General features: G+C 40.9%; 1 protein-coding gene across 2 annotated transcripts in view; it reads right to left on the bottom strand.

Annotated features, from left to right (window-relative positions):
* Nucleotides 1-17,622, bottom strand: part of KAT14 (lysine acetyltransferase 14) — a gene marked incomplete in the record, with an annotated part of 1,940,697 nt that overhangs the window by 615,389 nt on the left and 1,307,686 nt on the right. The window contains 1 exon segment of one of the 2 annotated variants that reach the window (XM_044056925.1): nucleotides 4,295-4,714. In XM_044056925.1, coding sequence (XP_043912860.1) covers nucleotides 4,295-4,714 — 420 coding nt within the window. 2 annotated transcript variants of the gene reach the window in all.

Below are 17,622 nucleotides of genomic sequence, written 5' to 3'. Positions count from 1 at the left end.
CTTGTGAGTTCTTACCATGAGGGGGTGGCTTTGCACTCCCTGGTTTAGAAGTGGAGGTACTCCATTGCTTTGATCTCTGCATTCCCTGTGGCTGTTGTCTGGGGGGGGAGATCTGCTTCCCCGGGATCTGAGCTGAACTGACTTGAAAAGGGGAGGAAAGGATCAGTGCTTGGAGGGGCAATTCCATACTGAACCTGGGTGGCTGGGACTGCTGGAAATCTTTTAACTTTCTGCATATATTTAGCTTTTTCTTCCATCTTTTTAAAGACCTTCTCTGCCTTGGTGCCAAATAAGTAGTCTTTGTGCAAGGGTGCATCCAAAAGTTTAGATTTTACATGGTCTGGCAAGGGCTGTTCCTTAAGCCAAGCATGCCTTCAAAGGACAGAACCAGTGACTGCTGCCCTGGAAAATGCTTCTAGGGCATCAAAACCAAAGTGTAAGGTGTGCTTAGTTACTTGATTTGCAGAACGCATTAACTCTTGTAACTCTCTACTTTCTGCACAAGCAGGAAATATATATTTTTTGTTTTAGGAGTTCCATGGTATGCTGCTGAACTGTTAGCATATGCAACTGAAAATTTAGTGCTCTAATAGCAAGAGTAAGCAGAGATGTATACTTCTTTACCCCATCTTTCTAGTGCTCGGGAATCCCTATCTGAGGGGGTGGGATTCTTAGCAGAAGTTACTTTAATTCCTTTAGGCCCTTGGGAGATGACCTTCAGCAGTAGGATTTTTGAAAAGAAATTTGTGAGAGTCAGGGACTCTATACTTGTCAGGTTTCCTGGGAGCAGGAGTCAAACTAGATGCCATGAAAACATCATCTACAACATCCAGGACAGGAGGAATGGCCAAAGGTCTGCTGCGGAAGCCGGAGTCTGCTCAGCGGCTCCGGACCCATCCAAGGTAAAGAAAACCACAGGATCCTTAATCGATGAAGAGTTTTGTGGCATACCGCACTCCGAAAGGGTCTCGGTAGTGGCCTGTGAATCCACAGAAGCGGGCATCAAGGGCTGTGAAAGCGCCTCACTGAGGACCGAAAAACTGACTACTAGCTTAATGGAAGCATCATTGGTAGGTTCAGACCTGTGTGGTCTGTCTCTGTCTTTATCCTTACGTTTTTTCAGAAGATCTGCTGTCAGATGGCTTACCAAAGCTATATCGGAAATAGTGGACTGAGCGAAAATATCTAGCTACAATAAGGGCTCAACGACATATAGTTCTGGCATTGAACAAAGCACAAAAGCGACAGCGGGGGATGTCATGGTCTGGGCCTAAGCAAGCGAAACAGTAAGAATGAAAATCTCGGTATGGTATTTGCTTCCCACAGGCGAGACAATTGTTAACTTTTTCTGACATCGGCTAGAGCAAGAAAAAAGGATCCCTGACAGGGTACTTAGCTTTACAAGACTTCAAGTTCAATTCTGAAAAGGAAAAACTCAGGTAACGGCCGACTGGCACTCGTGCAAACTGCTTCTGCTTTGGGCTCCTTGGCAAGAAAGACTGATGTAATGGAATCGGCTGCCTTACTTTACACTACTGACGACCTGGCGTCAGTCCTGAAGCAACAGCAACTGACACAGAAATACTAAGCCTCAGGTATTCGGGCCAAATGAGGGCTACCCTGGCAGGGATAACCCAAATGTGATGACTGCAACAGTGAAACACAAAGAACATCATCGGATCTGTTGGCATATACCCAAGATACAGAGGTATGTCTTTCTAGTTATAAATCTGCTATTCAAAGAAACCTGGTCCTAACATTAACACAAAAAAAAAAAAAAAAAAAAAAAAAAACAGGGCTTGTTGTACATAACCCAAAGCAGGAAGATCTGTTGTGTAAGTCACACACACAACAAACACTGTTGTCTATGGTAGAAACATCGAGTCCCCTGAGCTAATGAATATGGATGACAAATGTAACAGTATTTTGATTATGAAGCTAATGTCCCAAGCAGAATAAGATTTACTCAACAAAAGCTTACTTTCCCTTGAGACACTTTCACCATTACAAAGAAGCATTTTTACTTGGCCTTTTAAGGTGCCTGAGCAGAAAACATCCCGATATTACCTCAACTTGGGGAGGGGGGGTAACAATTTAAAGCAAAAGCTCTTGCTATTGGCCTACTCACAGAGAATAGGAAGCGAGTCCCACACAGTTTGTTAGGCTACCATACCAGGACTGTTGAATTTTACAAGGAAAAGCTTGCGTTTCAAGGCATTCTCAAGAGCCTCTAGGACCACAAACAAAGTAACAAAGTTCTCAGCTCAAGAACAATGATGTTTAATACCTACTGAAATGTTTTTGTTTATTTTATTTTATTTTACATTTGTTAACCAGGAAAGTCCGACTAGATACATATCCATTTTCAGCGGAGGCCCGGGGAGCAAAGCTCCAAGTAACAGATAAATATTTAAAATGCAGGTTACAGTGATATTTAGCAATTTAACAAAAATCAAAAGACATAAAATAGGTTACATATTTAATAAAAAGTTCAAAGTAAGGTAACAGTTATATATGAGAAAGACAACAACAAAGAGGGAGATGGAAAGAAATACAAAAAGGGAAAAAATAAACATAAAAGAGTAGTGTGGGTATGGGAAAAGGATGATCATTAAGGAAGAAAGGAAGAATGAAATAAGAGAAGGGTTGGTTAGGTAGGAAGCAGCAGAGGCTGAAAAGGAGGTTATAGTCCTGATAATGGAAGCTAGAGAGATATAAAGGGGTAAAAGAATTTAATTGAAGGATGGTAAGGAGAGACTAAAGGGGAATTACATTTGAGGGCTAAGATGGATTAATAGATTTTTTGAGTAATGTTGGGTTTGATAGGGACTAGAAAAGAGTGAGAGAAACTTTTTGTCATAACTCAGTCTGAATATTGTGTGGGTTAGTCAGGGTTTAGACATGGACATAGTCATTGTGCATGTGTATCTTTAGAGATATTTTGAAATGAGGCAAGGAGCGATTGGTGGTTAGTTCAGCAGGAAGGGAGTTCCATTTTTTTCCAGCAGAGCAAATATATATTTTTATACACATTCAGAGATGAAGCTAGTAAGCGGCAAAAAAAAAACGTTTTAAGAAATATGACAGCTGCTTCTTTCAGAATATGTGAGCTAAAGTCTTACAACATACTAGGCTACCAATGATGGTTGTATCATCTACAGTTAAGATTTTAGGAGTCAGTCATCTTGCAACCTGTAAGAGAACCTCATCATGAGTATGCTCAGAGTCAAAGTAAGCAAGTGGTGAAAAACAGACTCAAAGCCAAGACTAGTGGATGATCCTCGTTAGGAAGCTCATAGCCTTAACTTTGTCTCTGCCATCGTGATATTATGAGGCAGGGATGCCCTGCAATAGCAGACTTAACACAATACAAAGAACAACCAAAGACACCATCAGCTTAGGCAGCTTTAACATAGACATTTATTTTAGCATAGAATTTCAGCATGTTTCCTGCAGCAGCTGCAGAGATTAGGATGGTGTGAGAAGCAGAGACATACAGGCCTGTATTATGGGCACACACTTCAAACCAAACAAGATATGACGGTGTGAACCATGGAAAGAGAAAGCTTCTGCAAACAATGGGTACTGAATTTTTAAACAAGGTGCTGAGTGACGAAAGAAAGAAATCCCATCAACTGGAGTCATTTGAGAAGTCCTGTCAAAATAACATTTTGATGCTCTTCTGCAGGCTTGACAGTAAGAAGGATTTTCATTTTTCATGATTTTTAACTTTCTAGAACTTTCTGAATTCCCTGATAGAGGGAATTATGTGCATATGACAACACACTCTAGGGCGACCACACACTTTTTATGATAATAAATTTTCTTTTTTTTTTTTCACCCCATAGCACTCACTTGTGGACTACAGAAAATTTGTTAAAGGACTAAATAAGAATGGTAAACCCAAGAAAGTGAATGCACTACTTACCAGCAAAAATCAACAAATCTTGAAGGCACAGAGTGGAAATACAGTACTCAGAAGTACAATCAGCATAAAATGACATTAAGTGAAGATAAACAGTGAATTTCAGCAAAAGCAACTGACATTACTTCCTTAATTTGGACAGCAGCGTATAACTACAGAAAAGGGAAGTTACATGATTAATGATGTACAAAGGACACATCATTATGTAAGAAGCAAGTCAGGAAGTTTGAAATGTTTTTATTACAACATTTCAGAATACTTCAATAAGGGAAAAAAAAACACAAACGGTCATGACCCTGAAGACTAATAAATTTCAGCAAGTGATACCAAAAGTATCATTTGCATAGTATAATAACCTTTGGCACTTACCATGGAAAAGGGCTTGTGGTGGCATGACATCTGGAATAAGGTCTGCTTCAGACAGTAGGCTGGGAGTGGCTGAATGAGAAGCCGGGGTTCCTGGAGCAGAGTAATCCAGAGATGGAGAAGGTGAGGGGCTGGTCAGTGGAGTGCGATCAGAGGAACTCAGGGATGCAAAGTCTATCACCTCTCCTTTTTCAAGATAAAGTTCGGGCCTGCGACCTCTACTTGTGAATTTCACAGGTGTAGATGATGCACTCCGGTCTCCAGTGAAGCCAGCTGCTTCCTTCTGGGCTCTTCTAATGTCTTTTGCTTCCTGAGTTCGGGAACGTTTCTCCTTTAATTCCATGGCAGTCTCCACGGGATTACGACTGACTCTCTTCCTGAGTCCCTCCACTGTAATGATGGGGTCCAGAGGAGGTTTTGAAGCTACTATACAGAAAGAAAGATACTTTTATGTAACCACACCAGTGACTATTCAAATGAAGAATATTAAATCATAAAAAGCACATAGTAAAAGACAAGGAAGAAAATGGGTAAAGAGAAGGTAGCCTACCAAACATGGACTCGTCTCTTACAGAACATTTCAGTTCATTCTCTAAATGCACAACTACTTATTCTACAATCAAATAAAGTTTGTAAGCAAGATGAAGTACTTCTAGTATTTATTCTATTCCACAATCAATCAATCTGCGCAAACAAATCAAAAGTACTTCAAGGACACACTGAACAGACATAACAACCCTCCTCTGAGAATAAGTAACCGAAGAAAAGGATAATCTATCTAGAATGACAAGCTTCTTAAAAGTGCACCCTCACAAAATGCTGGCTACATGGAACATAAGATCTAGATGGTTAAGGACCAACTAAAGGCCTGGGCACTGGACAAAAAGATTGAAGAATGGGGGAATGAGCAGGAGATTATGGCTGGCCATTCTCGAGGAGGGATGCCACTTGGCCTGTCATTCTGACAGCCACTGAAGGATGAATGTCACAGTACACATCAAAGTGGTGGGGATCGTGCAGTTTTCTCTTCTAAGCAGTGCACATATACTGCATCCCTCAGAGCACATATGTGGAATCAGGCATACTCTCCAGATAAGGTAACAGTAAACAGGCTTTAACAAAGTCTCTCTCTCTCTATATATATATATATATATATATATATATATATATATATATATATATATAGATATATATATATATATATATATATATATATATATATAGATATATAGAGATATATATATAGAGATATATATAGATAGATAGATATATATAGATATATATATATATATATATATATATAGATAGATATAGATATATATATATATATATATATATAAAATGCATACACACACACACACGCACACACACACGTGTGTGTGTATGCATGTGTGTATATATATATATATATATATATATATATATATATATATATATATAGATATATATATATATATATATACATATATCTGTCTATATGTACATGCATTGGTGGGTGTGTGTGTATGTATGCATATATATGCATGTGTATATACGTGTCATACATCTATACCTTGCAACACTGTACCCATGTTTTCTATCGAAGCTCACTGTATATACTGTACATGATATCTGTTTATCCCAAAATGGACAATGTTCACAATTGGTATATCAGCTGCTAATACTTCTACTACCTCTCACTGTTAACATGTTATATTATACAATGACCCTCCATTAATATTCCAAAACGTGCATGCTGATTGGTCAGCATGCCCATTGTAAATCTGACTTGTACTAATGGAAAAAGGTCCGGTTGCCCGGACTTTTTCCATTAGTATAAGTCTTTAAATTCTTTTTGTGTGGTAGGCAGCAAATGAGAATGGAAGAGCTCCATTGCTGTAACCTCGCTATGTTAAACAAGTTTAACATAGCGAGATATCTTAAAAAAATAAAATAAAATGCAACGGAGATCTTCCTTTTTCCATTCCATTTTTTAAAGCTGTCTCGCTATGTTAAACTCATTTAACATAGCGAGACAACTTTAAAAAAGCAACGGAGATCATCCTTTCTCCATTGCTTCCTCTACACACAGCTCTGATGTACTGCGTAAGCATACGCATGCGCAGTACATCAAAACTGCTCCAAGATACCGGACAGCTGTGGAAGGGCAGCATGGAGGCATTATAAAATGCCATTATTTAAGAAAAGTAAGTATTTTTTTCTTAAACAATGTCACTGTATAATAGCAATAACCCTCTTCTGGGTGTGGGTAATGCTGGATTTACCCACGGTTGTCTTTGTTTGGCCACTCTGGCATTGCTCTCTTGACCAAACCATACCAGCAGTGGGTAAATCCAGCATTACTCACACCCAGGCGTGGGTTATTGCTTAATTACTTCACTCATAACTTCTGCTGCATTAATTTTGTAACTGTATTTCTGTAAGTTGTACACTATTTACTTTGTAATTGTATGGAGCTTTTCTCCCCAGGACACAGATGAAAATGGACACTTGCTGTCCAGTCAGACTATCCTGGGTAACGCATGTTAAATAAAATAAATAATAAATAACAGGCCTTGTCTTCAGATGGCATGTACATCAAATCACTGAAAATTGATTAGCATCAGAAAAAAAAATGATAGTCTGTCTTGGGGACAGCCTCGTGGCAAATGGCTCTTGTCTTCATAGTAGGAGGAAGGAATGAAAGTGGGCCAGACGATTGGCAGGCACAGGGGCAGAATAATAAACTACACAGTAATAATGAAATAAGCAGTAACACGCCACTTCCATCCAAAATCAGGCACAACAATTTAACTTAAAATGATACCAATTACCTTACAAACCAATTAAGAGAATACTTCTTAAATTATCTATTCCACCCAGATTCCATTTGTCAAATCTGCACAAGAATCAGAGCATATGAAAAAAGTGCCCCAAGTTTTGCTTTCCTTAGTGAGCATTGCAACTTAAAACGAAAAACACAGATGAGTTTCATATGTCGGCTGATGCTGAAAAGAGACCTTCTACAAAGGGTGAAGCACTTGGTGTTTCCACCTTCTGTCATCTTTTGCGTTTTTTTATTTTTTGTTTTTAATCTCAAGTCCCCATGATCACAGGAATATGCCCCATTTGTCTTAATCTTTATGTCCCTGAAGTTACAGAACATGCACACTACAAATGTTTCCAGTTTTTAGACTCACGCTAGCAGAGTTCCACCTACAAGAAAACATGCATTATGTGAAGGGAGGTTTTTAACCTGCACACCAAAGGACAGGGTTTGGTGTACACCTCTACAAGGGAGTTTTCTGTGAAGGCCAGAAGCTACCTACGAACTGTGCTTAGTCACAGGGATGGGGTGGCGACAGACAGGGTGTATTGGGAAGGCACACACAAGCCTGTGCAACACTGCACTGCACACTGCCTAGAAAAAAGAAAAAAAAAGGGAAGGAAAAATGATGAATGGTCCTCAGACATGTACCCTTTAAACTACCTCACCAGAATTATACAGAAGGAGAACAGTGTGTTGAGTATGAAATGAATGGGGAAGAGTCTGAAGTGACAGGGACTAAGCCATGCCACAAAAATCAAGTGAAAGGGGTCATAAAAAATAAATAATTAAAATAAAATCTTTGGCCCCAGGAGACAAATGCTGGCATGATTCTCCACTGACTCTTGTGACCTAACTAGACAAAAAGTGGGATCTCCAACCATCCTGTAAGTTAGGGACTGCTGTGGGGAGTGGAAAAGAAAGAACTAAGTCTCCAGGTTGCAGACTGAGACCTACAAACCCAAAGATGAGAAGCATAAGGTCTCCGCTAATAGCGTATGGTCCACTGGAAAAGTCCTGGTCTGAACTCTCACAATAAAAAAATTCACACAACTAGTGTGACGGTTTAAACTACTGAGGTCCAAAATAAAGAAAATCCTACTATTCTATGGCACTAAAATCACAACAACAAATCCCTGTTCCCTTACTGATCTACCTCTACAGTTCCCCACAGCCATAACTGAATGAAACTACACTACCAGTTCCACTGACATAAACAAGTCTAGCAGAGAAAGTTGAATGGAGTACACCAAACAACTCCATGACAGAGCATCTTTCAATAAGAAACGCAACCCAGATGCCTTGGCGACATGCTTCCAAAATGGAAAAAACTAGGTAACAGACCTCCAGCTTAGGTGACCCATGGAAGTAATTTGAAAAGCCAGTGGGACTGCATAAAATCCAAGGGACTTTTGATGGAAGCTGAGAAGTTGGCGGGTGCTGATATTTATCAGGTCATCTCTGATGTCTCACAGTTTCTTTCTTCAAAAAGAAAGAACCATCTTCAAGGAACAGAGACAGAAGTGATGTAAAGATCAACACTCCTCCAAAGAAATAGTCAAAGCTCCTCTACTTTGCAGCTCCTCAGTGACCTCCCTGTGAGGGTCAAAAAATAAGGTTTCACAGTCAAGTAAAGCAAATAATACAGCCTGGTGCACTGATTCATAAAATTATTAGAAAGGAGCTAACTTCTAAGCCATGCAGTCAAAGAGCACACCTGCAGGTACAGTCGTAGCCAACAATGAAGTCTGTCTAAAAGTGCTAGTTCGAAACTGAAGACTACAAAGGAATGAATTGCAAGCTGCTGAAATGTCATCCTTAATGACATGCTCCAAAGGGAAATACAGCTCTGTTTTTGTGGTCAAAATGGTACTGGGAGAAATGAGGGATGACTAGCTATTCTAAATGGCATTTCAGTATTTCATTAACATGAAAATGAAGAAAGCAGCAGAGGAAGGATTCATTATCTCACTCGGTCTTCAGCAAATAAACCTCCACTTCCTCAGACTCCACCAAGGCTGAGGAATTAAAAGGAGGGGGTGACACCTCCACAACAATATCAGTTAGATCGCAGCCTGTACCCCCCCCCCCACTAGAATACCAAAGAAGTTACAGTAGCTGAAGAATCCAGCTCGATGGATGCTGCTCAGGGCCAACTTTTACTAGAGATGACATACTATGAAGCTGGTACTGAACCCAGCATAACCATGAAGGTAAACAGCTGTACAATATTCTCACACATTTTCCACCATACACTAAAGTTTTTCAAAGCTTGACACAGGATTGGGGGTGGACAAAGGCATAAATAATGACATGGGAGGGCCAGTAGTTTTCACATGTGAGCAGACAACTACCTGGGAGAAAGCAAAGAGTTTCAGGTATGACCTAAATTTTTGAAACATATTCCAAGGACTCCAGAGCCCACCCCTCACTCACCAATGGAGCCTCCACCCATGCAGCAATTAAAAGGAGGTGGCAAATGAAGGTACAGTTGTGTTAGGAACTTACCATAATTGTACACATTTAAGTAATTTGACCTGGGGAAAGTTGGGCAAGTTGACACCGAAGTCCCAGTGAGGAATTTGTTTCCCACACTCTAAGTACTTGTCTTGGCAGTCAACATGTAACAACACAGTAGACAAAAATAAGGAAAACCAGTTCCACAACAGGATACTTAGCTTTATCACAGTTTTAAACTTTGGTTTCAGGCCAATCAATGACACTATAAAGCTGTATCAGGCTCTGACAGCGAGAAAGAACTGACAAAATGGCACCAGACAACCCTCAGACCCAAAGCTCACAAATATGCTGCACATTAGGGCACTGTTGCTTCAAGCAGCCCTATGTACAGCTGTCCGTCATTGCCTCCAACGTCCTTGCTTATTTCTAGGTTAATCTCCTTACCACCACAATATTATCTGACCCTTCTAGACTAGCACATAAAAAAGGGACTTGCTATACACACACATACATATGCATGTATACACACATACACACACACACACGCACATATATATATATATATATATATATATATATATAGGCAGAAAAGGGGGGTGGGGACGTATATAAAATATGTATGCATACTCTGCCTCTGAAGCTGTACCAACTTGAAGAAAGTACAGTTGTGTACATGTACCATAAATGTAGATGTTCGAGTGTATTCACCGTTGCAGTCATTACATTTGGGTTATCAGCTTGCAGTAGCCCTCATTCAGCCTGATTAACAAAGTCTTGGGTCCTACATCAGTTGCTGTCCCTTCTTTCATGACGTCAGTGGTATAAAACATGCAGCTGACACCATTACATCAGCTTTTCTTGCCCCAGATGTCAGGTGCCCCCCTAATGGGAAGCAATTACATCTATAATACAAGGATATAGCTCCAACAAAAAAGCAAATACATCAAAAAGCTTTTTGAGCATAGTAAGTGAGAGTAGAGATATAGCCAAAAGAAGAAAGGGGGCTGGCAGAAGGGTAACCAGGACTGCAACAGTGAATACATCTACATTTATGGTAAGTGTACAAAACTGTACTATGTTCTTCGTGTTTCACTGTTGCAGTCATTGCATTTGGGTAGATTCCCAAAGCTAAGGTTGGGTGGAGGAATTTAAATAGAATTAGGACCAGCTATAAGGCCCTGCAGAGGCAAAACCAGCTCTGGATTTAGAGAAAACTGGCAAATGATAATGCTTGGTGAAAGTATGTACAGATCTGCAGGGTTGCAGCTTCTAGGATGTTCCTTGTAGGGATGCCCCTGAGAAAGGCTGTAGAGGTAGATGCAGCCCTGGTTGAATTGGGGTCTGATGCCCTGTGGGATAGGTTTTCCATGGTGCTTATAGCAGAAATGAATGCAGTGGCCTATCCATTTTGAAATGGTTTGCTCTGAAATAGCTTTCCCCTCTGTCCCTGTAGCAAATGCCACCAGCAGCTGTTCAGATTTCCTTTGAGGTTTAATCCTGTCCAAGTAGAATCTAAGTTGTCTGTGCACATCTAAGGAGTGCAGTATCCGTTCCCCTTTGTTCTGTGGGTTAGGAAAGAAAGTAGGCAAATGAATGGACTGATTAAGAGCCACACTGAACACCACCTTGGGCATGAAGGATGGATTGGTTCTGTGGGACACCCTGTCTGCATGAAAGATGATGAAAGGCTCCACTGCCATAAGGGCCTGTAATTCAGATGCTTGTCTTGCAGAAGTGATTGCTAAAAGGAAAACTGTTTTCCAGGAAAGGAGTTTTAAATCTGCAGTAGTAGCTGGCTCGAAAGGAGGAAGAGTGAGTTTCTCCAAGACAAAGTTAAGGTCCCAGGCTGGAGTTGGCGCTCTCCTGGGTGGCCTTAAATTTCTGGCCCCTCTGAGGAACTGCTTGAGCAGTGGGTGAGAGAAGAGGGGAGGCTCTATGTTATAATGAACTGAAATGGCTGAGGCATGAAATTTGATGGAGGAAAAGGACAAGCCCTTATGAAGCATCTCAGTCAAATATTGTAGAATCTGAGGTAAACTGAGCACTGCTGCACTCATCCCTTGAGATTGGCTCCAGGTACAAAATCTTTTCCATTTTGCAGTATAAGATTTTCTAGTACTAGGCCTCCTAGCCTCTAAAATGATATCCATCACGGATATGCTGGGGGATGGTAAAGGACAGATTAGGTAATTAGCCAGGCTGCTAGGTTCAGGGTTTGCAGTTGAGGGTGCAGAATCTGGTTCCCCTGCAGAGACAACAGGGAAGGAGTCTGAGGCAGGTGCCATGGGGGCAAGCGTGGCACACTGCGCAGAAGGGGGTACCAGTGCTGTCGTGGCCAGTCTGTTGCAATTAAGATCAGCCTTAGCTTGTCCTGTTTGATTTTTAGTAGTACTTTGGAAAGCAGAGGCAGAGGAGGAAATGCATAAACTGATTTTTTTTCCAGCTGAAGGATAGAGCATCCACTTTCCAAGCTAGTTTGTGGGGAATTCTTGTGCAATATTTGTCCAATTGATGGTTCTGGGGGGAAGCAAACAGGTCTATATCTGGGCTCCCCCATTTGCTTGTTAACATGTTGAAAATCCTTGGTTCCAGTTTCCACTCATGTGGGTCCATAAGGTTTCTGCTTAGTCCATCTGCCAGTGTATTTAGTTTTCCTGGCAGGAACTGAGCTTGTAGATTCACTTGGTAGCTCAAGGCTGTGTTCCACAATGCCATGGCTAGTCTGCAGAAGGGGTAAGAATGGGTACCCCCCTGCTTGTTTATGTACCACATGACCGTGGTGTTGTCTGTCTTTACCATTAGTTGTCCTGGAAGAATGTGGTCCTTGAAGGCTGTCGGAGCATTCTGTACAGCTAACATTTCCTTTTGATTTATGTGCAGGTGCATTTGACTTGGGTTCCATTTGACCTGAATGCATTTCCCTGCCAGGAGAGCCCCCCATGCATAGTCTGATGCGTCTGTTGTCAAGGTTTGGGCGGCAGGGGGTAGTGTGAATGGTAGTACCTTGTTTTGGTGGCAGGCCTCTGCCCACCAAAGGAACTCTAGGCGTAGGCAAGGTATGACAGGAATCATTGCTTCTAGATCCTGTGAATGTTGACACCATAGGCTTTTGAGATACCACTGCAGTTTCCTCATATGCAGTCTTGCATATGGAATTAGAAGAATGCAGGAGGCCATGAACCCCAGGGCTTGCAGTATTTGCCTTGTAGATAACTGGGCTTTTGTGGCCACTTGTTTGAAGTAGGTTGTCAAAAGAATCCGTTTCTCTGGCGTGAGGAAAGCCATCTGGGAAGTTGTATTCAAGCTTGCTCCCAGGAATATAATTTGTTGACAGGGTACCAGGTGTGATTTCTTTTCATTTATGGTGTACCCCAGACAAGTCAGTACCCTCTGAACAAAGGCCAGATGATTCAAAAGTATGTCCTGGCTTTCTGCCTGAATTAGACAATCGTCCAGGTATGGGTATATTTGAATATTTCTTTGCCTGCAAAATGCAATTACTGGATATAGGCACTTTGTGAACACCATGGGCGCAGTAGATAAGCCAAAGGGCAGTGCAGAGAATTGATAATGCATGTAGCCTGCTTTGAAGGGTAAGTATCTTCTGCAAGATTCCCTGATTGGGATGCGCAGGTATGCTTCTTTTAAGTCTAGTGTTGCCAACCAGGCATCTTTGCCTAGCACAGGAAGTAATTGGTGAAGAATCAGCATCTTGAATTTTGGAATCACCAGGAAAAGTGTTTAGAGCAGACAGGTACAGGATAGGACACCATGTATTGCCTTTTCTGGGACCAGAAAAAGTCTCAAATAGAAACCTTGTCCCTTTTCCTCTTTTGGTACCAGTTGAATGGCCCCCATGCTTAAGAGAGAAAGTACATGTTTTGGGGCCTCTGCCCACTGATTTGGGGGTAGGTCCAGCCACCTGCTTGGTGTTGGCAAAGTGTGGAAGTGAAATCTGTATCCCTGGGAGTATATTTAAAACCCATTTGTCCTGGGTAATGTGTTCCCAGTTCTTTGCATGAAGAGCAATCTTTCCCCCCAAAGGGGCAGTCAGTTGATAAGTGCTTGGAAATTTTAAAAGGAAGTCATTGAGACAGTTTACCATCGGGGGGAGTCTTATTACTCCCAGATTTGGAAGTGGAGGCCCCCCACTGCTTAGTCCTGTGTGTGTCCCGGGACTGAAACCTGGGGTTTTTGCTGTGTCTGGGTTTGGCTTGAGAAGACCTGGAAGGGGCTGGAAAGGACAAATTCTTAGAGGGCTAGTGCCTACTAAATCTGGGAGGCTGAACTTGTAAGAAATCTTTAACCGTTTGCATAGATTTAGCTTTATCTTCCATCTTTTTAAGAACTTCTTCAGCCTTGTTGCCAAACAGGCAGTCCTGATTTAAGGGAGCATCCAACAATTTAGCTTTAACATGATCAGGCAAAGACTATTCCTCTTAAGCCAAGCATGCCTTCTGAGCACAGACCCAGTAACAGCAGCCCTGCAAGAGGCCTCTAATGAATCAAATCCACATTGCAAAGTAGGTTTTCCAACTTGTACAGCAGAATGCATTAAATCCTGTAATTCTTTATTTTCCACACAGTAAGCAATCAACATCATTTTCTGTTTAAGCAATCCAATAATATGTTGCTGATACTTTAACATATGAAACTGGCAGTTTAAAGCCCTAATGGCCAAGGTTGCTGAAGTGTAAACCTTCTTACCCCATCTATCCAGCACCCTGGAGTCTCTATCAGAAGGGGTATGATTTTTAGCAGTAGAAGCCTTAATACCCTTGGGCCCCTGTGAAATAGTCTCTGGATCCGCAATAGGATTTTTAAAAAGGAACTTGTGTGACTCAGGGACCCTGTAATATCGGTCAGGTTTTCCGGGAGCAGGAGGCAAGGAATCAGGGGCCAAACTAGATTCCGAAAAAGCATCATCAACAATGTCTAGTACAGGAGGATTAGAGGCCTATGCTGAGGCAGGAGTAAGAAATCCCTAAGCCTCTTTTTTGAATCAGAAAAATCCTGGCTTTCCCAGTGGAAATGCTCCCTTAGAGTATGCAAGGTTTCACCAAAAGAAAAATCCTCTGGACGGGAAGCAGAGGGAATAGAGTCCTCTGCATCAGAATCCTCATAAGTAGATAAGGGCAGATCCAGATAATCAGAAGAATCAGAAAAAACAGAATCCTTGTCAGAAGATTCATAAACTTCAGTCCTAGGCCTCTTAAGAAGGGGGGGGGGTTGGCTTCCCCTGATTAGAGTTATTAGATCGTCAGCCATTCTTATCATTTGTTTTTTAGGCATAGAGGTCTGAGCATGTGGCCTGGGCATTGGTTTTTTAGGCATAGTTTGAGATTTAGGCCTAAAAGAAGAAGGAGGCGTCAGTTTAATATGCAAGTCCATAGGCCTGAATATACCCTCAGAAGCCGGTGCCTGCACAGCGGCTCCGAACCCATCCAAGGTAGAGACATCCGTGGGTCCCATAGTTGAAGCATCTCGCTGCATACTGGACTTCAAATGGGTCTCAGTAGAGGCCTGCGAATCAGAAGTAGCAGGTATCAGGGGCTGCGAAAGCGTCTCACTGAGTACCAGCAAACTGGCAAATGGCTTAGGAGAAGTGTCGTTGGCAGTTTTAGACCTCGGTGGCCTGTCTCTGTCTTTATCTTTGCGTTTTTTCAGAATCCCGGTAGTCGGATAGCTAACAGACGACATTTCTGGATAATTAAACCGAGAACCGAAATATTTAGAGGTGAAAATATACCGACGACGGATAGTGTGCTGATTAAATAAGGCACAAAACTGACAGCAAGGTACATCCTGGTCAGGGCCTAGGCAAGGAATACAGTATGAATGAAAATCTTTATGAGGTATTTGCTTTCCACAAGTAATGCAATTATTAACTTTTACTGACATCGGTAAGGAGCAAGAAAAAGTTTCCCCAATGGGGTACTTAGCTTTAGTTGAAGACTTCGGTTCTGAAACTCGAAAACAAAAATTTCAGGAGTTTGCCGACCGGCACTTGCGAACTGCTTCTGGCACCGCACGGCAAGAAAGACTGATGTAATGGCATCAGCTGCATGTTTTATACCCCTGACATCATGGAAGAAGAGACAGCAACCGAAGCAGGACCCAAGACTTTGTTAATCATGCCGACTGAGGGCTACCTGCAAGCAGATAACCCAAATGTAATGACTGCAACAGTGAAATATGAAGAACATCATGCATTAGGTATCATGTTAGACAAACATGCTATTTTCTACAAAAGATTCATGGATGACCTGCTTGTCATATGGAAAGGCACTACTAAGGACTTGTCAGATTTTTATAATTATACTAATACATATTAAAGCACAAGCTTTTTAGTTTGTGATGACTTGTTCAGATCAAGAGGTTAGTTTTCTGGATGTGTTCGTGAAGGTAAAGGAAGATGGGGAAATAGATATGACATATAGAAAACCCTGCTACAAGAACACTTACTTGCATTGAAGTAGTATGCACCCACATTTTACTTTTAACAATGTGGTGAAGGAGAAAGCGATAAGCTAGTTAAAGTAATACAAAGAGGAAGGAATGAAGGAGGGCCTTATTTTTCCTCAGATCCACCTGCATGTATGAATAAGGTAGATGAGTTTAGGTGCAGGGTACCAGTAACATAATCTAAGGACTCTAAAGTGTTAACTGACATTATTAAAAAACATTGGGGTTTCATGACAGTAAGTACAGAAATGAATTGAAAGCTATAATAGGTGACTGTCCCAGCATAGTTTATAAGGAAAATAAATCTTTAGGTCAGCTGCTATGTTACCCCAAGTGTCTTATGGGGTATGATAGCAGGTAACGACAGGATTGTCATAAAAATAAAAATAATACTAGATATTGTCATAACTGCAGTTATATAGATCAAGCAGGTGAATTTTTTCATCCAGACCAGAACAAGGTCTATAAAGTCTCAGGGAGGCAACTTGTAACATCAGTCATGTGGTTTAGCTAGCAGTGTGTAAAATCTGCAGTAAATTTTATGTAGGTAAAACGGACAGAAGACTAAAAGAAAGGGTAAGAGAACATCTGAATGATATAAGAAATACTATGGTTAGGAATGTATTAGCTAAACATGTAGCAGACACTTCCCCAGAGCATGTATTTAGGTTTCAAGTTATAGATATGGTGCAGGAAAGACTCAGGGGAGGTGATATTACAAATGAAAAAGAGTGCTTAGAAAGCAAATGGATTATTAGACTAAGAGCAGATACAGGGCCAGGACTTAATGATAAAGTACCATTGAAACCAATGTTGAAAGCATGTCCTCTTTTTAAGTAAGAAGGGAGCTTTAACAAACTCCCTTTCAACCCCCCAACCTTTTATACACATTTACCTTTTTATATACATGTTTACTATTAGTACTGTTTTACTAGGATGCCATGTGATTTCTTTCACTTTGTTATTTAATGGGCAATGAATTATTTAGATTTTATGCATCTGATGAAGCAGTTATAATACTGCGAAAGCACTTATGCCTATGCCTGTGCCTGTTTCCTAAATAAACTGCTATTGGTTTTATGATAGCCTGGTGTTGCTTCATCTTACTTCTGCTTGTTGTAACTAAAACAATGACTTCGCCATTTCTGATTTCCTAGATTTTATAAATCTTGTTATACAACCTATAGTTGTACAGCTATGATTAACCATTTGGATTTTAAAATATACCCAGGTCCCTAAATGAATTTACAATTTCAATCAATGTGTGCTGTATTAGATATTCACCTCTCAATTTATGTCTCCCACATCTCATATGCTTAGTTTTTGATGCATTTATCAACATATTATTCGCCTGTACTCAAATGGCCAATTTAACCAAGTTCTTTTGCAGACATGCCTTATTTGTAACATGTAATCAGTTTACCCAATTTCAGGTCAGATAGTCATAGAGATTTGTCCCAGATGAGGCATCCCTGTGTGTTTTTTTTGCTGTGAATCTCTTTCTGGAAGCCTTCCTATGTTCCTGGCTACGCTAGGGTCCCTTCTGACAAAAGAGGTAAGTTTGGTTGTGTAATTATTCTGCTACCTAGGTAGAGAGGAT

Source organism: Protopterus annectens, chromosome 1.part2, assembly GCF_019279795.1.
Source record: "Protopterus annectens isolate FY-2018-M chromosome 1.part2, PAN1.0, whole genome shotgun sequence".
NCBI classification, from domain to species: Eukaryota; Metazoa; Chordata; order Ceratodontiformes; family Protopteridae; genus Protopterus; species Protopterus annectens.
This window is presented reverse-complemented; position numbering and strand designations above follow the sequence as displayed.